The sequence below is a fragment of the Hetaerina americana genome, unplaced genomic scaffold, assembly GCF_022747635.1.
Source record: "Hetaerina americana unplaced genomic scaffold, ioHetAmer1.1.p SCAF_5, whole genome shotgun sequence".
Taxonomy (NCBI): domain Eukaryota; kingdom Metazoa; phylum Arthropoda; class Insecta; order Odonata; family Calopterygidae; genus Hetaerina; species Hetaerina americana.
The window spans coordinates 63,046,994-63,065,471 of NW_027287095.1; the positions used below are offsets into that span (position 1 = coordinate 63,046,994).

Below are 18,478 nucleotides of genomic sequence, written 5' to 3' on the forward strand. Positions count from 1 at the left end.
TGCATAATCCCTTTTAAAAAACACGCTGGTTTCAGTTGAGTATAACCTCGCTGAAAATAAATGGCATTATATTGTTTACCAGGATATGTCCCCAGGTTTTGCAGGATAAAGATGTTTAAAGAAATCGGTCTCTTATTATTTTGGCCCTCCATATTGTCGCCGGCTTTGCCATTTATTTAAATTCAAATTTACTCGTAAAACCGGCGTATGGTCCTTTATAAAGAACAAAATTTAATTTCACACACTAAAGAAGTTCTCAGGCAAATAAAATAAGCTGTAATAAGAATTAACTCCAACCACTTGAATGGCGGACCTTCACCATGCTAAGACAGATCATGCAGCACTAGAAAGGAAGACGAGGATAGCTTTATCAAGCTACTACTGTAATGCAAACTTGAGGTCCCTACCCCTAACGCCATTGGTAGAAAATGTGGTATTCTATGGTTGATAGAGGGCCGCATGGGGCATCGACCCCGCGGAGAGGAACGGAGATTGGGGAGCTTAAAATTACAACGAAAGGCAGACAGCGTTTTAAAATGCAATATTTTATATTTATGCTAGATTAATGTAAAATCCATGCAATTAGAACTATTTATTCCTTAGATCCTGGGGGTAGCAAGTGGCATTCTTGTTGGCTCCCACTATACAGTTACTATCCCCTATTGTGTATGGGAAGAATTCATTGAATCTGATAGTTCTGGCGTCTATTACTCGAATATTGTATTAATGATCCAAACGACCAATGTATGTTGGAACATTTATGGAATATTTTGGTAATATTTATTTAATATTTTGGAATAATTTATGAGATCTCCGAGCCGAAAGAAACATCTCTGTGTTTATGTAATAAGTTCGACCTAGCAATATGACGGCCGTGCATTTTTTAACCGTAATATCACAAGAGAATGGTAGCAACGTTCCTTGGCCTTATATTCACCCCTGCCAACAACTTGTCTCATCAAACCCAAATTTTTATTTTCTTGCCCGCAGAGTTTACGTATGTGGGGGCCCCATGATACGTCGTCAGTGATAGCTATATGTAGGTATTTTACTGTACCCACCACATTTAGATTAACTCCAGCAAGTTTTACGCAGAACCCGTAGATCGATTAATGAAATTTAAGGCCAAACTTATGTTATGATTTAGTTCCAATCCCCATTTTACGCACAAATTCGTAATTCTATCGAGACCTTTTGCCATTGTTAATCGATCCTCTCCCCCAGATATTTCCCGGTAAATCACCGTGTCACCCGCAAACATTGTAATCTTACTATTTACTTCGTGGTTCAAATCGTTTACAAAAATCTATAAATGCAGGAGCCCGATTATATTTCCCTGAGGTACAATAGAGGTCACTCGTAGGCAATCGGAACCAGCGCAGTCAAGGACTACCCTCTGTTCCCCTTTTGACAGTGTCTTTCACCCAAGTTATTACGCTCTTACGTATTTATAACGTCAAGTTTGCATTTTAAAATAATTTCAGAGTGGGGAACCTCGTCAAATACATTTCTAAAATCCAAAAAAATCACACCCACTTGCCAACCACTCTCTACCGATAAGAGTAAGTCATGTGTGAATAAGCTTAATTGAGTCTCGTATGAGCAAGGTTTCCTGAGTCCGTGCCGTTCGTTAGTTATGAATTTTGGTGGAATTACAGCGACACTATTGCTATTTGTACGGGCAAACTGATACATTTGCTCGTAGAATGCTTGAAATGATAGAATGCCCATGTCTGATTTGAATCCAATAAGCTTAACCAAACACGTTCAATGTTTTTACTATCGAAATAATAGTTAGATTCATGTATTGCCATCTAACCATGGAAATGTGGAGTCAGTAGCTCTTCAACGTAAAGGCAAACCTCAACAGCCAGCAATTTAATTTCCTATAAAAATCCAGGATGAATTATGACTTTGAGAGGGTGAGCATTTCAATATGAGGAATTTGCGGTTACAGGATTATCTTGTCTATTAAAGATTCTGGAAGTGGTATAAATAAATGAAGTGCCAAAATATTCATTTGCATCAGAGCCGGAAATCCATAAACAGGAACTGAAGCTTCTTTTCTGGAAGGAAAAAACTAAGAATTGATATACCTTCCATGAAAAGAACGAGAGCTTTAGAATACGACGTCCTGGGATTTTTCGACCAATTTTCCGACGGCACGATTTCTCCCAGTGAATTCAAATTTCACACGCATTCTAATGCACACGTTGGTCTTCTTGGACCTTTGCCCGAAAGCCCATTGCTCCACCTAATGATCTTACGGCTAAACAAAGTCCTGCGGATTTGCGGAGACCTGAAAGCATATGATCTCTTGAAAAATAGGGAGTTTGGTAGACGTCGCGTTTGACCAACGCTTAGGATGGCTCTCCGCTTCAGCTGCCTAAGCCCACGAGTACGTTAATGCCTCAGGTAAAACATAGTTGTTTCATTGCATGTTAAGAAACGAAAATGTTATTGTTTTTTGAGTTCCAAACAATTATATTGGGGGGGTGAATTAAAATATATTTCAAGCGTCTTTGCTAGTAGGCAGCATACATTCAAGCTGATCGATCAGTGGCAGACAAGATTAAGATAAAACATTTCTTTCAAAAAAAGGTACAGGGCCTCTTTCTCCATTTACTATGAATGGTAAACGCAAGACAGGAGGACATTAATTCTACATTAGCAGTATGGAAGTTAAGTGGGACACTAACCTGTTTAAATCCTCCACGTATCCAAGAATCACAAAGCTCCCAGGTCTCAACTTGAAACACTCAATCCTCTCCGACTCTTTCAAAAGACTAAAAACTGAACCTGACTAAGTTCTACATGCTTCTGGGTGTCTCTCACAGAACTGAATGAAATGTGAACGTCAGGGTACAAAGCGCTTTGGTTAGAGGAGGAGATCGGTGTTGCTGGCAGATGCGCCAAAACAAGAGGTGGCATTTCACACGAGGCCAAGCGGGCGAATAGGTCCGTAAGAGAGAGACTCCCAGTTGCCGAAACAGAGAAAGTCGGTATCACACCGGGTAACTTTTTTGAGATATGGCAGAGAAAGTGGTGTGTAATGAAATGGGAGATCATTTGGAAAATATTAATTTTGAAACGTTACTATTATTGGCCTGTAGAGACCGCTCTTTCTTTAATTACCGTGAACGTATTTTATCTGCACATGAATATAGACACTTACGCTTTGCTGCCAGAGCATGGGGTCAAGGGTTCAAATATTATCAGTGCTTACGAGCGCATCATTTTCTTTATTCTTTTTATTCTCTTTCACTACAGGTTTCAAGATATTTCGAATTTCGTGATATTTATTTTTGATGAAATTGATTTGAAGTTTACGGTAAGTATCTCACTCCAGCGCACGAGTACGGTGTATAGGAAACATTGATTTCGAGACGTTGGACCGATTCATCTCCGGGTTCGAACCCCGGAGGAGACAGGATTTTTCTGAGGTATCCCGATCCCTTTCTAAGGGTTCCCTGTAAAGAGCCCTTCAAGTAGAATATGCCGTCCGTCGGATGGGACATTAAACTGAGTACCTCTTGGCACCTATCGTTAAGATTAGGCCAATGCCGACGCTGGATTTTTCTCCACCAGTCTTTCAATTCCTGTACACCCTACCCCTACCAAATTACTCACCAATCCATAATGGCGCTAATAACCTCAGTTATCTGTCACCTCCTTTAATTGCTACCATTCTTACTGCTACGCTTTTAATCTACGAATTAACCGGCAAGCCGCCACAATTACGTGCGGCAGGGAGTGTAAGGTGTCAGTCGGAGTAATTATTGATTGATGTTGTTTTCTTTTACTTTTATGGACATTAAATTTCGAGAGAAAAATGATTTTTTGTAGCGAACGGTTCTACCGCCGCAATCTCGTCTGCTAATGCCATGGGGTGCCTGGATTATTCCTTCCGGGTCAGCGTTGAACTTGAATGATTCGTACTTTCCTCAAAGTCTAAGTTGTGCCTACAACCGTCGTGTTTCCAATAGTATCCAACCAAACCTTCCAATAACAATGCGATGCTTTCCTGTTAATCCATCTACATACACTTCCAAATAGAATACCGCTCCTACATTTAACGGCAATTTTTAATTATGGCTAATGCGTGATAGAATCGACTTCCACGCATAAAAGGTTCACGCACCTAATCCAAACCCTTTTACATTACCACTTACACATTCCCACTGACAGTTGCGTCCTTTGCGGTTAGTCCTTGCTTTTATGCCTGGTTTAGACACATAGATAGGATGATCTTCGATCCTGCTCGATCCACCATGCTAATATGCACCATGCACGCACCTGCTCTGGCCAGAATGTCTGTAAGTTTAACATTGCTTCATTTTACTGCATTAACTCTCTTTTAATCCTGCTGGCATACTGTAGTACTTGCTTCTTTTGTCTAACTCTCATTTATACTTTTCTACTTAAAGTCTAATACCAGTTTATACTTGTATTTACTATATTATATATTATCATTATTATCTCATTCCTCTCTTCAATGTAGTATTGTATTCTGCACTTGGCGAATGTCTAGAGTAGATAGAAATCACAAATAAATTGAGATAGAGAAAATCGTTTCCCTCACTATAAACACCTCCTTACCTGGGACGGAAATTACACACTTAAAAACCACCTTTAAGACATTTATTGATGTCACTATAAAGAAAAATAGCTGAAATTTGACCTGGTAATGGAAGAGTAATGATAAATTAAGAAAATAACAGAGGAAAACGTCTGTGGCAGTGTATAAACCCTAAATAAATCATTCATTGGATCGATAAGGAGTGCGGTGTTTTTCCCGGTCTATCTACATTTACATAAAACCCCACGAGCCGCTGCAAGGGCGTGTGGTGGGGTCGCATTACTTGCCTGTACGCAACATGCCATAATTGTGTTTGAGTAAATCATTGATTTTAGCATGAATTTCATGTAACTTTTTCAGTTTCCTGGGTTTGATTTCGCCATGGGTGTGTATCCTGTGAGAGAATTTCAATTGAGTAAAAGAGTAATTTCATCTGCCTGTGATGGTGCATATCTCTCTTATTTCATCGCAATGATCGAACATATTAATATAGTATAATACGGAGCTATAATAAAAACCTCGGTGTCGTATGAAAACTCGGGTGACCTGTGCTGCTGTGGAAGTCTAAGTCTTGCCTCTTGTCTTCGTGAATCAAGGGCCACTCAGTCCAATTCCTTCAGCATATCAATGACGCCTTTTCTCTTCTCGGAGGAGTTTTTAACAAACCTAGTGGATTTTGCTTGAATCTAATCTAGTTCCTTCATCAAAGTTTTTCCCAGAAACCTGCCGTGTACGTATTCTAAACGTGACCTCACTATAGCGAAGTAACACCTCTTAATTACTTTTTCATTACATATTCCCACAACCCATCTAATGAAACCTAGCTCCTTAATGCTTGACCCGCCTAACCTTCTAGTGTATGTACCCCATGAAAGGCGTGATGCTATTGTATCATCCAAGTATTTGACTTGTTCTGAAATACTTAGCTCGATCCCATCTATTTCATAATATGCCTTATTTCTCTTTTCTTTCATTCCAAAACTTTGGTTCTGTGAATTTTCTGATACTTAATTTTAGCCCTCATTTTGTACACCACTCCGATGTCTGGTCTAAATCGCTAGAGAGTAGCACACATTATGCTGCTGTATTGACTTCTCTGTGAATCACTAGTGTCTCCTCTTTTCTTATTTTTCTTAATCCTCTCTTAATCATCTAGGAATATTGCCAACCTGGGAGCTTAAGTCGCCCATGTATAGCCAGAATGAGCAATCAGGTGTACGAGTGTGATGTGAGTGAAGCCGTTAACGGGTCTTCAACCAGGTCAGGTGTTAAGCTGCCGACACTTAGATGGTCGAGCCAGCCACCATTACTTCGCATATGGAATATCTGTCATGGTGGAAGACTTAACTCACACTCTTCGGGTCGATAACGGTGTTCGAAGGCCACCATGGAATGATTGGCCGTGGTCGTCACTTCCGGCTCCAGAGACGAATACTCAACCTTCGCTTTTCCATGAACTCCCTGAAATTTTGCCCCTTTCACGTCAATATATGATAACTGCCAAAACTGATAAAGGTATCTCCAAACTTTTAACAATTATATGCAGCTGTCTTATGTCGGATATTTGCGTGTTCTTTTTCTTCGTTTTTCTAAAGTATTTTTCGTAGGCCACTTTTTATTTCGAAAAAATTACTTACTACGTAGTTCTGACCCCGTCATGTTACCCACTCAAGAATTAATTGTCCCGAAGTATGTCACAGCTCCTAGTTTTTTTGTGAAAAAAGTGGAATTATTATGACACAAAATTACAGGTGAAATTATTGTAGAATATACCACCGAGATAAAATTTGAGGAATTGACAACGTCACACACTGATTCACGTGCCCATTCTTCCCTCGTAGGAATCGTGTACATAAAGAAATCTAAGCACCCGAATATGTAACTACTTATACACAAGTATTAAATGAATTAGTCAATTATTGTATCTCGTATATAGGCCTGTAAATGTACTCATGTATTTGCATATGAGCTCAAATACAAATATTCAAATGGACGTATGAGATAATTTTTTTCCATGTAGGACTCGCTGACACACGTCCTTTCGGCGCGAATGTGTATGGTGCAAGTAGACACACCTATTTGCACTCCAGCATCCTTCGTTCTCCTCCTCTAATTCCTGCATTTCTTCTCATTTTCTACTTCTCCGTGCACTTCTTTTCTAAAAATCTCCTCTATACAAACTTTTGAATGCTCCCACCCTTACTTAATGATCTGCCATTCCACTTACTCATGTTTTTATTTATTGATAAGTGCAGATAAGTGTTACATTTATCATTTGCTGATAATTGTTTTTGGTCGTACTACATTTTTGATACAATTCAAAGGTTGGATTCTGCATTATGTCCGCTATGATGGAAGAATATACATTTCCCCTATACTCTCGATTGAAATTACGTATGTATTGCATTTGTATTTTATTTTTTATATCGTCCACCAGAATTTAATCTGTGCACATGATTTATCATATATTTAACAAGGAGTAGGGGTTTAAAGATGAACACTTTAGAATTGAGCTATAGTTTTGTAAGGCGCGGAAATTTGGTCATTAGAGCAAATTGATAGTGGTGGATTGGAAGCTTTAGAGAAGTGTGTGTGGAGAAGGATAAAAAAGGTGGAATGGACAGAAAGGAAAACATAGGAGGAAAAGCTAGGGATGGTGGGGGAGGAGGGGACAGTTTAAAGAGATCCTAAGGAGGCAGTAAAGATGGATACAGTGTTTTGAGAGGCGATGGAATGTCGAAAACCATGATAGATGGCAGAATGTTGGGTAAAGTGGAGAACGGAAGAAATTAAGCCTTTCGGACAGGAGATAGAGAGGTTAATAGTGTGCAGAGTTGAAGAATTTATTATGCATAGTGTAGTTCATTTCATGTTAAGTGAGCCTTAAAACTGAAGAGGTGGTTAGTCAGTATCTTCACCCAAAGTCTACTTTAAACGGGAGATTATCATTATTAATGAAAGGATTTACCTTGTGAGAAATTCCCTCCAAGTTTGGAATTGATGTCGAGTGCCTACCTTTAGTCAGCAGAGTCTTCTTCGGATTCGGACCAGCGCCTTCGGAAAAAAATGAGAGAATTTCTCGTCGGAGTACGTAGTCCATCCTTTGAGATGAAATGTAATCCGATGCACACAATACTTTTCGAAGACCGTTTGCTTTCCGTAATGAAAGTGTTACGACAACAAATGACTCTTTTCATTCGGTATTTGGGCACCTAGAAGTTAAATTTTGATTCGCCTGAATTAGCGCCACGAAAGAGCCAAAGGATGCCGGCGATTTCGTCATTTATTAATGGTAGGTATTGCTCTTCAATTTTGCCGTACCCATATCGATACACGTTTCCGCGGCAATTAAGTTCAATTTGGATCCACTTCCCATCTACTTTCTTTTTGAAACCAGACGAATTCATCAACTTTCTAATTTTTTTAACAGTTCAACCCATAAGCCCATGGCTATTCGCGCTCTTGTTTTGAAATAAAATAACGTCATTATGAATGGGGCAGAGGGATCTATGCACCTATGGATGTTTAGAACATCGACCCCACTGGCGCTATCACTTGACGACGTTAGGTACAGAAAACATTAGAATATGTTGCTGTGCTCCTAAAGAGCGTGCGACCGAATGAGCACTTGCCACCAAGTGGAACAATCACTATTGGCGATGAAAAGTAATACATTTAAACAAGCCATCCATCTTGGGGGTTAAGTATCGATATTTTCGAACGTGTCTCAATGTTAGCAAGTCCGCTCTCGAGGATCTTGCTCCAAATCACGTTTTGAGAAGGATGGGTATCACTCTGGTCACAAACCAGCGACACTGTGGGTAAACTAATTTCATCCTGAGAAATTTATTTGAAATTCCTACCAGTTAAGAATAACAGCTGCATCTATACAGCATTCCGCAAAGGGCGTGTGGCGGGCGGTGTTAGGACACCAACCGTTTATCAGAATAGAATCACATGCATCATTAATCAATTCAACAATTGAAATCAATGCCAAACTAATATGATTAGATTTTTCATTTTCATTCCCGTGTGCAAATCTCCAAGCTTCTTTCCTCGACTTTAGCTTAGGTCGTTGAATTTGGAGAAAATCCCAAAAGTAGCGAATTAGACAGCACTTCCCTTGTGCTCGGTTTCTGAACTTTCATATTTTAGTCGAGACTCTGACGTCACATTCCTCCAACCTCAAAATGACGATGGACGCGTGAGCATAATTTCTTTGTGTTCACCTGCTGATATATTCCAGAAATAATTATAATAACACTTACGTATTGTGCTCCAAGAGTGTTTGGCACGAAATGCTTCCATTTCCTATTTGAAATGGCAATTTCAACAGCATTAAGATCAAAAGTTTGTCGTGAACTTTATATAACTGCATCAATATAATGAGAAATAAACCGCAAGCATTACTAATCAGAATTTTCATAGAAAAGTGACCCATGTAATACCTATCCTTTGGAATGGCAGAGCCATATAAAAACCCGTTTGCTGCATCCACCTCGTCGTGACATGGGATTTCACTTTCGATGATTGCAGATGTTCCCTAAGAAAGCTTTCATACTTGATAATGAATGAGAATTGAGTCAAATAGATGACTCAAGCTTTCGGTCAAGGGAAGGAAGTAGAAAAGCGGTTTCCCCCTCTCTTTGAAAACAGCTTTGGTCTGTTTTATCTCTTCATTAGGAAATTTCATTAGAGGCATAGATGGGCTGGGTCTCAAATTAACGTCTTCTTCCGCTCACTCATATGAGAAATTAAAACTCACCAGAAGTTAATTAGAAAGAATAAGGTCTTTATTTACGTTTGATAACTCTAATTCACATGACATAACTTTCTACAAAGACTAGAACACGATACTTTTGTCATAGTAACGTTAATACAAAGCAAGATACTTATTTACACGAAAATGAGAAGTGTCGCTCTTAAAACAGAGCAAGTGAATTCCTATTTACATACAAACCACCATCTTGCCAGCATTCAGACAATAAGGATTTACTGCCGATTTTGGCCCTCAAGTTGTGCGATTTACTTATTCAACATTTTTTTCTTTTTCTTGCAAAAGGTAGATGGTCGTCACATTCACACAGTGGCGTTCTTTCAGTCAATTATTTGAGTTGAAAACCACAGTTTATTCTCACGTCCGGTCAGCATGACTGCTATTCTCGATGAGACAGACGTATGCCGACCGCGTCGAAAAAAAAGTTCATGTTTTACGTAATAAACGTGATCCTTTTGAGTATCTTTCACAATTTTGTTCGAAAGGATACATAAGATCGGTAAACGGTTACAATCTTAAAAAACAAAACACACTCAAAATAATATATTAAGTTCTCTTTTGTTAACGAATCACCCCTCAAAACTCCAAAACACTGGAAGCTGTCGGATACGAAATTTCGCCCCTCCGTAGAAACGCACTGGAAAAATAAAATATCATAACTTCTCCGACAGATGGTATTAAAAAAAGAAAGAAATCCAATCCTTTCTGTATTGACAATTGTTTTCAAAGTAGACGATTCCATCCGACAAGCCGTCGATAGTAAGAAAGTTCACCGGGCCAGTCCAAAAGCCACAAATTTAGGAAACATTTACATTTTTGGTCAAATACAAGTAAGAAGATACTTGGAAACATAACGTGGTACTTCAATCGCATTTCCACTACTTCCGCTAATCTAGAAGTTGGTTTCTTAAAGATTTTAACTTCAATTGGACCACATTTAGCAAACTAAGGGGTGTGTCCTAATACACTTGGTGAAAATTTCTCCCCGACACTTATTGCCATTCAAACTCATAGCTGATATCGTTTTTTTCATAACCCTTTCCTATGAAAACACCATCAAGACCCACTCAAGTAAACGATTGGTCGGTCTGACCCAGCCGAAAGCTTACTGCTGGTAAATAAATTTCTCGCGAAACGTACTCTGAAATGAAATGGGCCGTCTTTCTTCACTGGAACTAAGTGGTTCACCCTGCACCTCCGACATTATGACAGACGATGTAAGGGTTGGGAAATCTGTGAAACTCTGGTTACACGAAGTATTTTTTTTCCCCACAGAAGTTATTCGTGTATACACTCCACAGCCCAATATTAATTATGATTGTCATTCGTGAGCCTTGCGTCTTGGGGATATTTTGACGAAGTGTCTTAATGGACGAATTCTGCGTCGAATGACTTCCGTCCCGAATCTGGTAATCACTTCCCGGACATTCATCGTCAACGCATCTAAGAGGGTGTGTGTGAGGGGAGGGGAATCATAAAACAATTCAAAAGTGCCCCAAAAGTATCATTTCACACAGTAGGCATCTCGCTCTCCTGATGAGCAATGGCATGTCCGGACATCGATGCGCTTGGGGCAGAGAAGTCATTTATGAGAAAAAATATCGCGCTTCGTCTCCTCCGTTCATGTACAGCACATACTATTCACGCCTTCTTGAACGCCCATAGCATTTCAGATAAGGGAAAGTGCTCATGACCGTCGAGAAAATACGCGTCGCCACCGAAGAACAACCAACACCAATGGGGAGACGTCCATCGGCTCGTCGCTCGGGTTTTTAATGATTCTCGTATGATATATATGTAGTCTCTCCAGCCTCCGCTTGTGGCGAGCAAACGACACCGCCCGTCCTGAACCGGAACACAGAAATTTAACGGAACGCACTCATATTTTGGGCACACCTCCCAAAATTTCACCGGTCAACCGGGCCTGCGATATTCAAGGGACTGTCCTACCCTCTCGTGAAAAGATAAGGGGTGAGAAGAAATATCCATCCCCACGTGTTGGGAGAGAGGGAGAGACGGAGAGTGGAGAAGGGGAAAAATCATCAAAGTCCACCCCCCTCCCTACGTCGCGACGAGACTGGTTCCCGCTACTGCCGTCAGGTGGCGCCGCCTCCATGCGGCGGCGGAGGTGGAGGGAGGAAGGCGAAGAACATGGCGGCAGCGGGAGGCGCCCTGGGCAGGCCCCTCGGCGAGGAGAGGTCGACGGCGTTGGATCATTCGGTCGCCCCCTCCCCCGCGCTGCTCTCCCCGGCCAGACTCCCCTCCCCCCCAGCCTCCTCCTCACCCTCCTCGCACTCCTCCTCCACCGACATCTCCTCCTGCTCCGCCGACGACGAGGGGGGTTGCGCGTGGGCGCCATGTTGCTGCTGCTTGTGCGCCTGCGCGTGCGGGGCGAATCCCGAGGGGGGGTTGGAGGCGAGTTGGTGGTGGTGATGGTGGATCTGGTGTTGGTGGTGGTGGAGGAGGTGGTGTTGCTGCTGGTGTTGGTGATGGTGGTGCACGGAGGGGGGCGAGGAGGATGACGGGGAGGACGGCGAGGAGAGGGGCGGGGAGGAGGAGGGCGGGGCGGCAAGCGGGGAGGAGGAGGAGGCCGCGGCGGCGACGGCCGCCAGGTCCCGGAACCTCTGCTGCTGCTGCTCCTGGTGCTTGATGGCGGCTAGCCGCTGCTGCTGGAGCTCCAGGTGCTGCTTCCGCCACTTGATGCGGCGATTCTGGAACCACACCTTCACCTGAGGGCAGAGGAAGGGAGGGAGGCGATGAGTCGAAGACTGCGACGAGCGATAATGTGACCGAACATACGGTTATTTACAATCAGCCATATTGCAGGCGAGGGCAAGGGTTCTTCAGTAGGAGGTTTGTATTTTCGTGAAAACTTTGACATTAATGAACCCTTTGTAAAAATAAATAGAAAGCCGAGGATGGCCTGAATTAATCAGGTAGAGTACGCACTGTCCTGCTGGACCAAAGGTCGCGGGTTTGACACTTCAGGGTATGAGATTTGTGGCAACTGGTGGTTCGGCCCCTGGGAAACCTGATGGCAGGCCTTGAGAAAATCAGGACCCCAAGGGCCCACGAAACAGCTGGAAGCCTCCATAAGGGAAGAGAAAAAATAGGAACTACATAACAGCGCGGCAAACATTACTTAGTGAAAATGTGCATATTGCAATGATTAAATCGGTGATTGAAAAGAATTATCCCCTACCATCTCAATCCTCAATCTCGCGCCTTTTGCCCCCTTCCTTCCCCCCTCCATGTCATCCCTTGGGACATGATACACTAGGTACCCCAAGGCATTGTGACACGAGTTAATCACAGACCGATAGATAATATAATTCCATACCAGACGTATGTAAAAATTGATCGATTGTGGCATTTTTCAACCCCCTGTCCCACCACCACCCCAACACTTGTTCAGCAATTACGAGGCTGGTATATCAGACCCATTGGGACCCAGACTATCTTAGATTGATCGCCGCATGATCTCACATTTTCCCTCTCAATAAACTGAAATTGGAAATATAAGCACCATTGCCAATTGTTTTAAATTCTACTAAAGGGCAAAAAAGTTAGATCCCATAAGATATTTGTCCAAATATTTTATAGTATTTATGCGGTTACTTTTTAATACACCTTTTACCTCAGAGCAACTTTTGAGTGGGGTGACATTTTCAATTATAAAAACATCTCGATCGACTATCGGCTCGAGAAAAGGGGTTATACTCGAATTTAAATTGACAGAAGCTATTAACACTATGGTCAGTATATTACGTACAGGTATATTTGTGTGGAAATTAACGAATGCTTTTCATTTATTCTATAAATGATGAAAAATAGAAGCCTTCTGGGCACGGTGCTGGAGATTGAAGATGGGGTGTAGAGAGATGGTGAGAATAGAGAACGCAAAGGGTGGAGGGAAAGCGGAGCACAGTGAAGGAAAGCTCAACGATGAAGGACAAGGGATAAATTCGTAGGCCAAGCGGAGAGGGATACCAGACTGGACTCCTATCGCTAGAGAATCGTAAGAATCAAAGAGGAAAGAAGGGTTGATTCCAGTCAAACAACCTTCGGATTTAAATGCCAATGTTGATTGATAACAAGTTGTTTAAAATTTTATAACTTTTTTTCACACTCATGGTGGAAAATTGGGTGTTTATCGAAACCATGCCATTTATTGGCAAGAGCAATGAAAATGGAACGGAGAGTATGCTTAGTTTTGAGACATAGATGGCAAGGAATTATGCTCTATAGGTTCTCCGAGGGCTGAAAACCATTTCATATTGAGAATTTAATTTCGAAAAACTGTTATCGTCGACGCCAAGTCCACGCCAACTAAAGTCCAGACCACTGGGATATTTGTGTTCAATTTTAATTTCCCTTCACTCCTCACTTGGTAAATATATTTGGTTCTCTTCAGTAAAAGAATTTTGTACTATACTTTTTGTTTAAGCTCTTCACTCTTATCGAGAAGACGGCCGTAGAAGAAAAACGTTTTTGCGTTTTTCCCTACGCCCAAAAAAAAATCTGCTACTCTTTTACGTGTACATTGTTGGGTTAATTTTGAAATTAGGCACCATTATACGTGGCAGACGGATCCCTTTCACCGTGACAAATTGTATCTATCTAATTATTCATTAAAAATTCGAGTATAATCTCGATGAATGATGTCCAAGTATCCGAATGGGCCATATGATCAAAAAATAATTTGAAAACGCCCACATCAATTTCACAAGATTAAAAAACCAGGCAGTTCTACGTGGTTCATGTGCTCAACCGGAGAGAGCACGAGATAGTGAAGAAGCCATGCGTTTCCGAGAAAAAACATTTTATTTAGCTCAACACAATAATTTCATAACAAAATACGGGAACTCTAAATAATCAAATCATTTAGGTCTTTCGTAACCTTGACTCACTTGCGACACTTTTGCTATCAATCATTGCTCGCTTCAATTTTTATTTCATTTTCTCTGACTTGCGCCCGACTTTGCCCGTTCCGCGCGTGTACACAGAATGCCAAAACTTGCGGGAACCCGCACTATACCACGGGCGTATAAGATTAGAGAAAACGGGCGCGCAGTCTCAGAGATAACCCAGCAGTTAATGTTAACGATTCAAGCCTCGATTGACCCGTTATTGGCGGAGAGTTACCATAGGGTATGTGATCATGAGAAGGAACAGGTGTCTGCTGCCCCGTGTGTCCCATTGACAGCCTTAGGAAGAAGATTTAGTGGAAGGCCATGTCAACACGCTTCGCGTCTCGATTTCTCACCGGTTGACGTCAATCGTATTTCCTTGGGCTGGAGACGGTAAGGTGGCGAGGAACTTTCCAAGGACTACCCACGTGTGCTGCATACTGCACGCGGCAATCTCCAACACAGCGAATCAAAATAAAAACCATCTTGAAATGCCAATATTTCACTCATACCTGGATACTCTTTTTGTCTTGAACCTTAATGGTCGATCGACCATTGATCCAATATGGAATATGCACCTGCTAAGAACAGCACTTTATCATATTTAAAGCTCTGTTGCATTAATACCATTAGTTCATGTTTGACCCCTCCCCCGCGAGTATTTTTTGTCAATTTAAAAATATCCATTCGCAGAGTGAACATTATTCACTCTCAAGACCTTCGATGAACATTTTTTTGCAAGGAAAATTTTCTTTTCTCGAGACCTGGCGTGAAAAAACTCAAGTTTCTTCTGAAACTAACTATATTGGGTCACTATAACCCACGCAATAAAACCACCTTAACCCGAAATTAATTAAATAAGGCTGGTATCCAAACATCCACTACCACACGCTCCGATTGTTTGTATGGTATTTCATACATGTAGTCGTGGTTGGGAATGTAAATAGATTGACCTCACGTGGAACTAGAAATCCGAAGCGGAGTGTAGCTCTAAAGCCTCGAATTTTATAATTTGTGACGTTGGGCGGTTAAGAAAATCGAACTCCTGTCGAGTACAAAGTGCATGATGTTATTATAAAGGAACCAATCAGATGCAAATAAGAAATATGTGGAAAATTAAAAATACAACTTGCGAAATTCATTCATTTAGGTGCACAACTACCTAGCTCGAGAAAAACCAGCCAAGAAATGACATCACAGATTAATAAAGCGCCTACAATATCAGGATGCATGAGAAACCGAGGAGGATCGGAAAGGTGCGGTGGCTAACGTACAGGCTTCCCACCATGAGGGACTCGAAACCCAGAGACAACGAATATTTTTCAGAGGTATCCCGATCCTTACTTGAGGTGCTTTGTGGAGAGCACTTGGAGCGAGTACGACGTTCGTCGGATGGGACGTTAAGGCGCCTTTCGAAAAAGAGTAGGCTAATGCCGACGTCGGGTCTCTCTCCACCCTTCCTTTCCCATCCATCTCTAATGGCTCAAATGACCTTAGCTGTCGGTCGCTTCCCCCGAAATTACTGCTATATGAGACCGAATGTGGAAAGATAAAACTATGACCGCTGATACTTAAGTAACAGAAATATAGTATAGAGGACAAAATGCTGATGACGTAAATTAAATAATGAAAAATAGAAATTATGAAAGAATGACCTACACAGAAATCGGAAATGTGTGAAATACAGTACCTAAGCATTTGGACCGGAAGAATGTGGGATGAACACATAAATAGGACGGAAGAAGTGAAATTGGTGCAGACGGTAAAAGAAGATGGCCATTAAGAAGTCAAAGCGAAGACCACCATAAGTGAGAATTGAGTATTGCACTCCCAAGTTCTTAGAATGATTCGTACATTATGAAGAGGTAAAGGAACTCTTTGTCGCATATTGATTGTCACGTGTCGTTTCGCGTAGGGAGAGGTGGCATCCCCCCCCCCCCCCCGAAGGAAAAGAGCAGTGGTGCCTACCTGCGCTTCCGTTAGCTGCAGTGCGGAGGCGAGGTAGAGCCTCTCCGGACCCACCATGTACTGCTGCCTCTCGAACTCCGCCTCCAGCCTCTCCAATTGCTCGGGGGTGAAGATGGTGCGGACCCTCTTGGTCTTGGCCGCCCCCTGGCTGGACCCACCCTGGTTGGACCCGCCCGCCTTCCCCCCCTTGGATCCGCCGCTCCCTCCTCCTCCGCCTCCTGATCCCCCTCCTCCGCCACCCGAACCATCAGACGATTTCTCACCTAAGCGGGGGAAGAAAAGAAGTTTGAGATGGATGGACCACCCGCCGCCGCTGGAGTCAACCCGAAGGTTGGTTTTTGACAGTTTCTGACGTGAGGGTTGGTTTGATGAGGGCTTTAGGGACTCACAAAGAAATGTGCCCAATACGTAGGTGCGTGGAATTCACGCAATTTTAGGATGGTAAGGTGAAATACCTCTCCGTCAGGCACCTGCGAGTTCCCACAGAATTATATCGTTCAGAAAATCATACCGTTTTGACTTTGGTTAATCGTGTTCCGAACGTATAGTTAGTTTTGAACCCGATACCTTCCTCTCCTCAGTGACAGAACGCTCTACCCACTCTCGTCCACCATAATCTAAATTAGACTTATTCAGTAGGCTTAGACACTTATATTGCAATAAAATATGCCTCCAAATTTTTTTGGTCGCCTGCAGCTATGGCAGAAAAAAAGGTATATTCAATACGTTTTCATCTTTCTTTAACCACATGGCGTACCCTTAAGCGTCGACTATCGTACATCATGGGGCAGCCGTACCATAACTTTGGGATCATTACGAGAGATTAAGCTCTCGTGTAGTAGACTACTTTTATGGGGTAGAATAAAATCTAGTCTACTACAGTTTTATTGCCATTGTGCCTGAAAGACTTATGAACTCTTTGGTGTAGTAAATATAATGGGAGCCAGAACGAGGCTTGGCGTTGTATCGCAAATCCCCTAAGAAAAATCCCGTAAATTATGATAGTTTGTGTGAGGCTGCGGGTGTATAAAGTCACCCGGAATCGAATCCGAGCCCTCCGGACTCTCTATCCACTGGCCTGAGCTACCACGAGCCAAGAAAGCAACAGGGACTTGGAAAACATACATTGATAATAAAAGCTTCGTAGCAATTTAACGTTTAAGTTTATATGTGCGACTCTTTCCACGACTATTCAAGAAAGTTATTCAGTTACGACGCAATTCCTTTAAAGGCACGACATTCATTCCGTTCTTGGGAAATTCACACCTTAGATCACCTTTTCCTAACACCTCGTTCAACTTTCAAAATGTGATAACACTTAGCTTCGCTTTTCCCTCAAATTATATCGGTATTGAAACGTGTGCTCTTGTATGTACCTTTTATGATGAGGATAGTATGGTGATAATCTGGATGTAGACATTCTGCAAGACATTTTACATCAAAATCACCTAACTTGACGTTATTTATATGGTAGCTCGGCATTAGAAGTGGCATTTCCGCCGCCTTCATTGATATCAGGGCGTTAAATCCGGTGATAAGTCAGCGATTGGGTTCTAAAAAAGGGGACGCGATAGAAAGCCATTCATTATCAGACAGCAAGGAAGGACCCTCGCTCAAGAAGGTTCGTATCAGAACCCATTACCGTATTGAGAATAGGCAAGAAGGCTCATCGGCTGGTAATAACACCCTCTGGGTCACGGTGGCGAGTTACTGAATCACCTTAACTTCATTAAGTGGGTTGAAAGGTAACTAATAAATCTCGTGGTCAGCCTACCGCACCAAGCCCATGCAGGCATTCATTTTCGCTGAAGGGAGAGGCGAAGGCTCCTCGCGTGCATTGCGAGTGAGCGTGGGTATGGGGTTCCTGAATTTTGAGTCGATCCTTGCGACTAGAAAACCACAGGTTCGCGCTGTTCTATCGGATGACGAAACATATTGTCGTCGATTAACACTAGTTCCCAAGGGATTAACTGTCGAGAGATCCGAATTCGATTAATATATTATCCAAATAAATCGACACGCAGTACAAACACGGCTTCTGTAATTGCGATAACGAAAATGATTCAATTTAATTTTAATTCTGCAATTCCGATATCGAAAATCATTTAATATTTTCATAGCATTGAATCATCGTTGTAGTTCTTCACAGCCGCAGAATCGATATGCGAATATGTGGCGGGATGTGAAAGGTGAAATTTTCCGATTGGGAACCGACGACGGGCACCAAAGTCACTAGGGCCGGCA

The 18,478-nt window shown here is 42.1% G+C and overlaps 1 protein-coding gene across 1 annotated transcript; it reads right to left on the reverse strand.

Moving 5' to 3' along the window:
- Window positions 1–11,569: 11,569 nt before the first annotated feature.
- Window positions 11,570–17,743, reverse strand: LOC139694086 (homeobox protein Hox-B3-like). Its single transcript, XM_071592511.1, has 4 exons — window positions 17,611–17,743; window positions 16,235–16,497; window positions 11,858–12,085; window positions 11,570–11,797 (listed from the first exon to the last, which is right to left on the reverse strand). Exons 1-4 carry the CDS (start codon window positions 17,741–17,743, stop codon window positions 11,570–11,572), a joined length of 852 nt encoding a protein of 283 aa, XP_071448612.1.
- Between the last annotated feature and the right edge of the window lie 735 nt (window positions 17,744–18,478).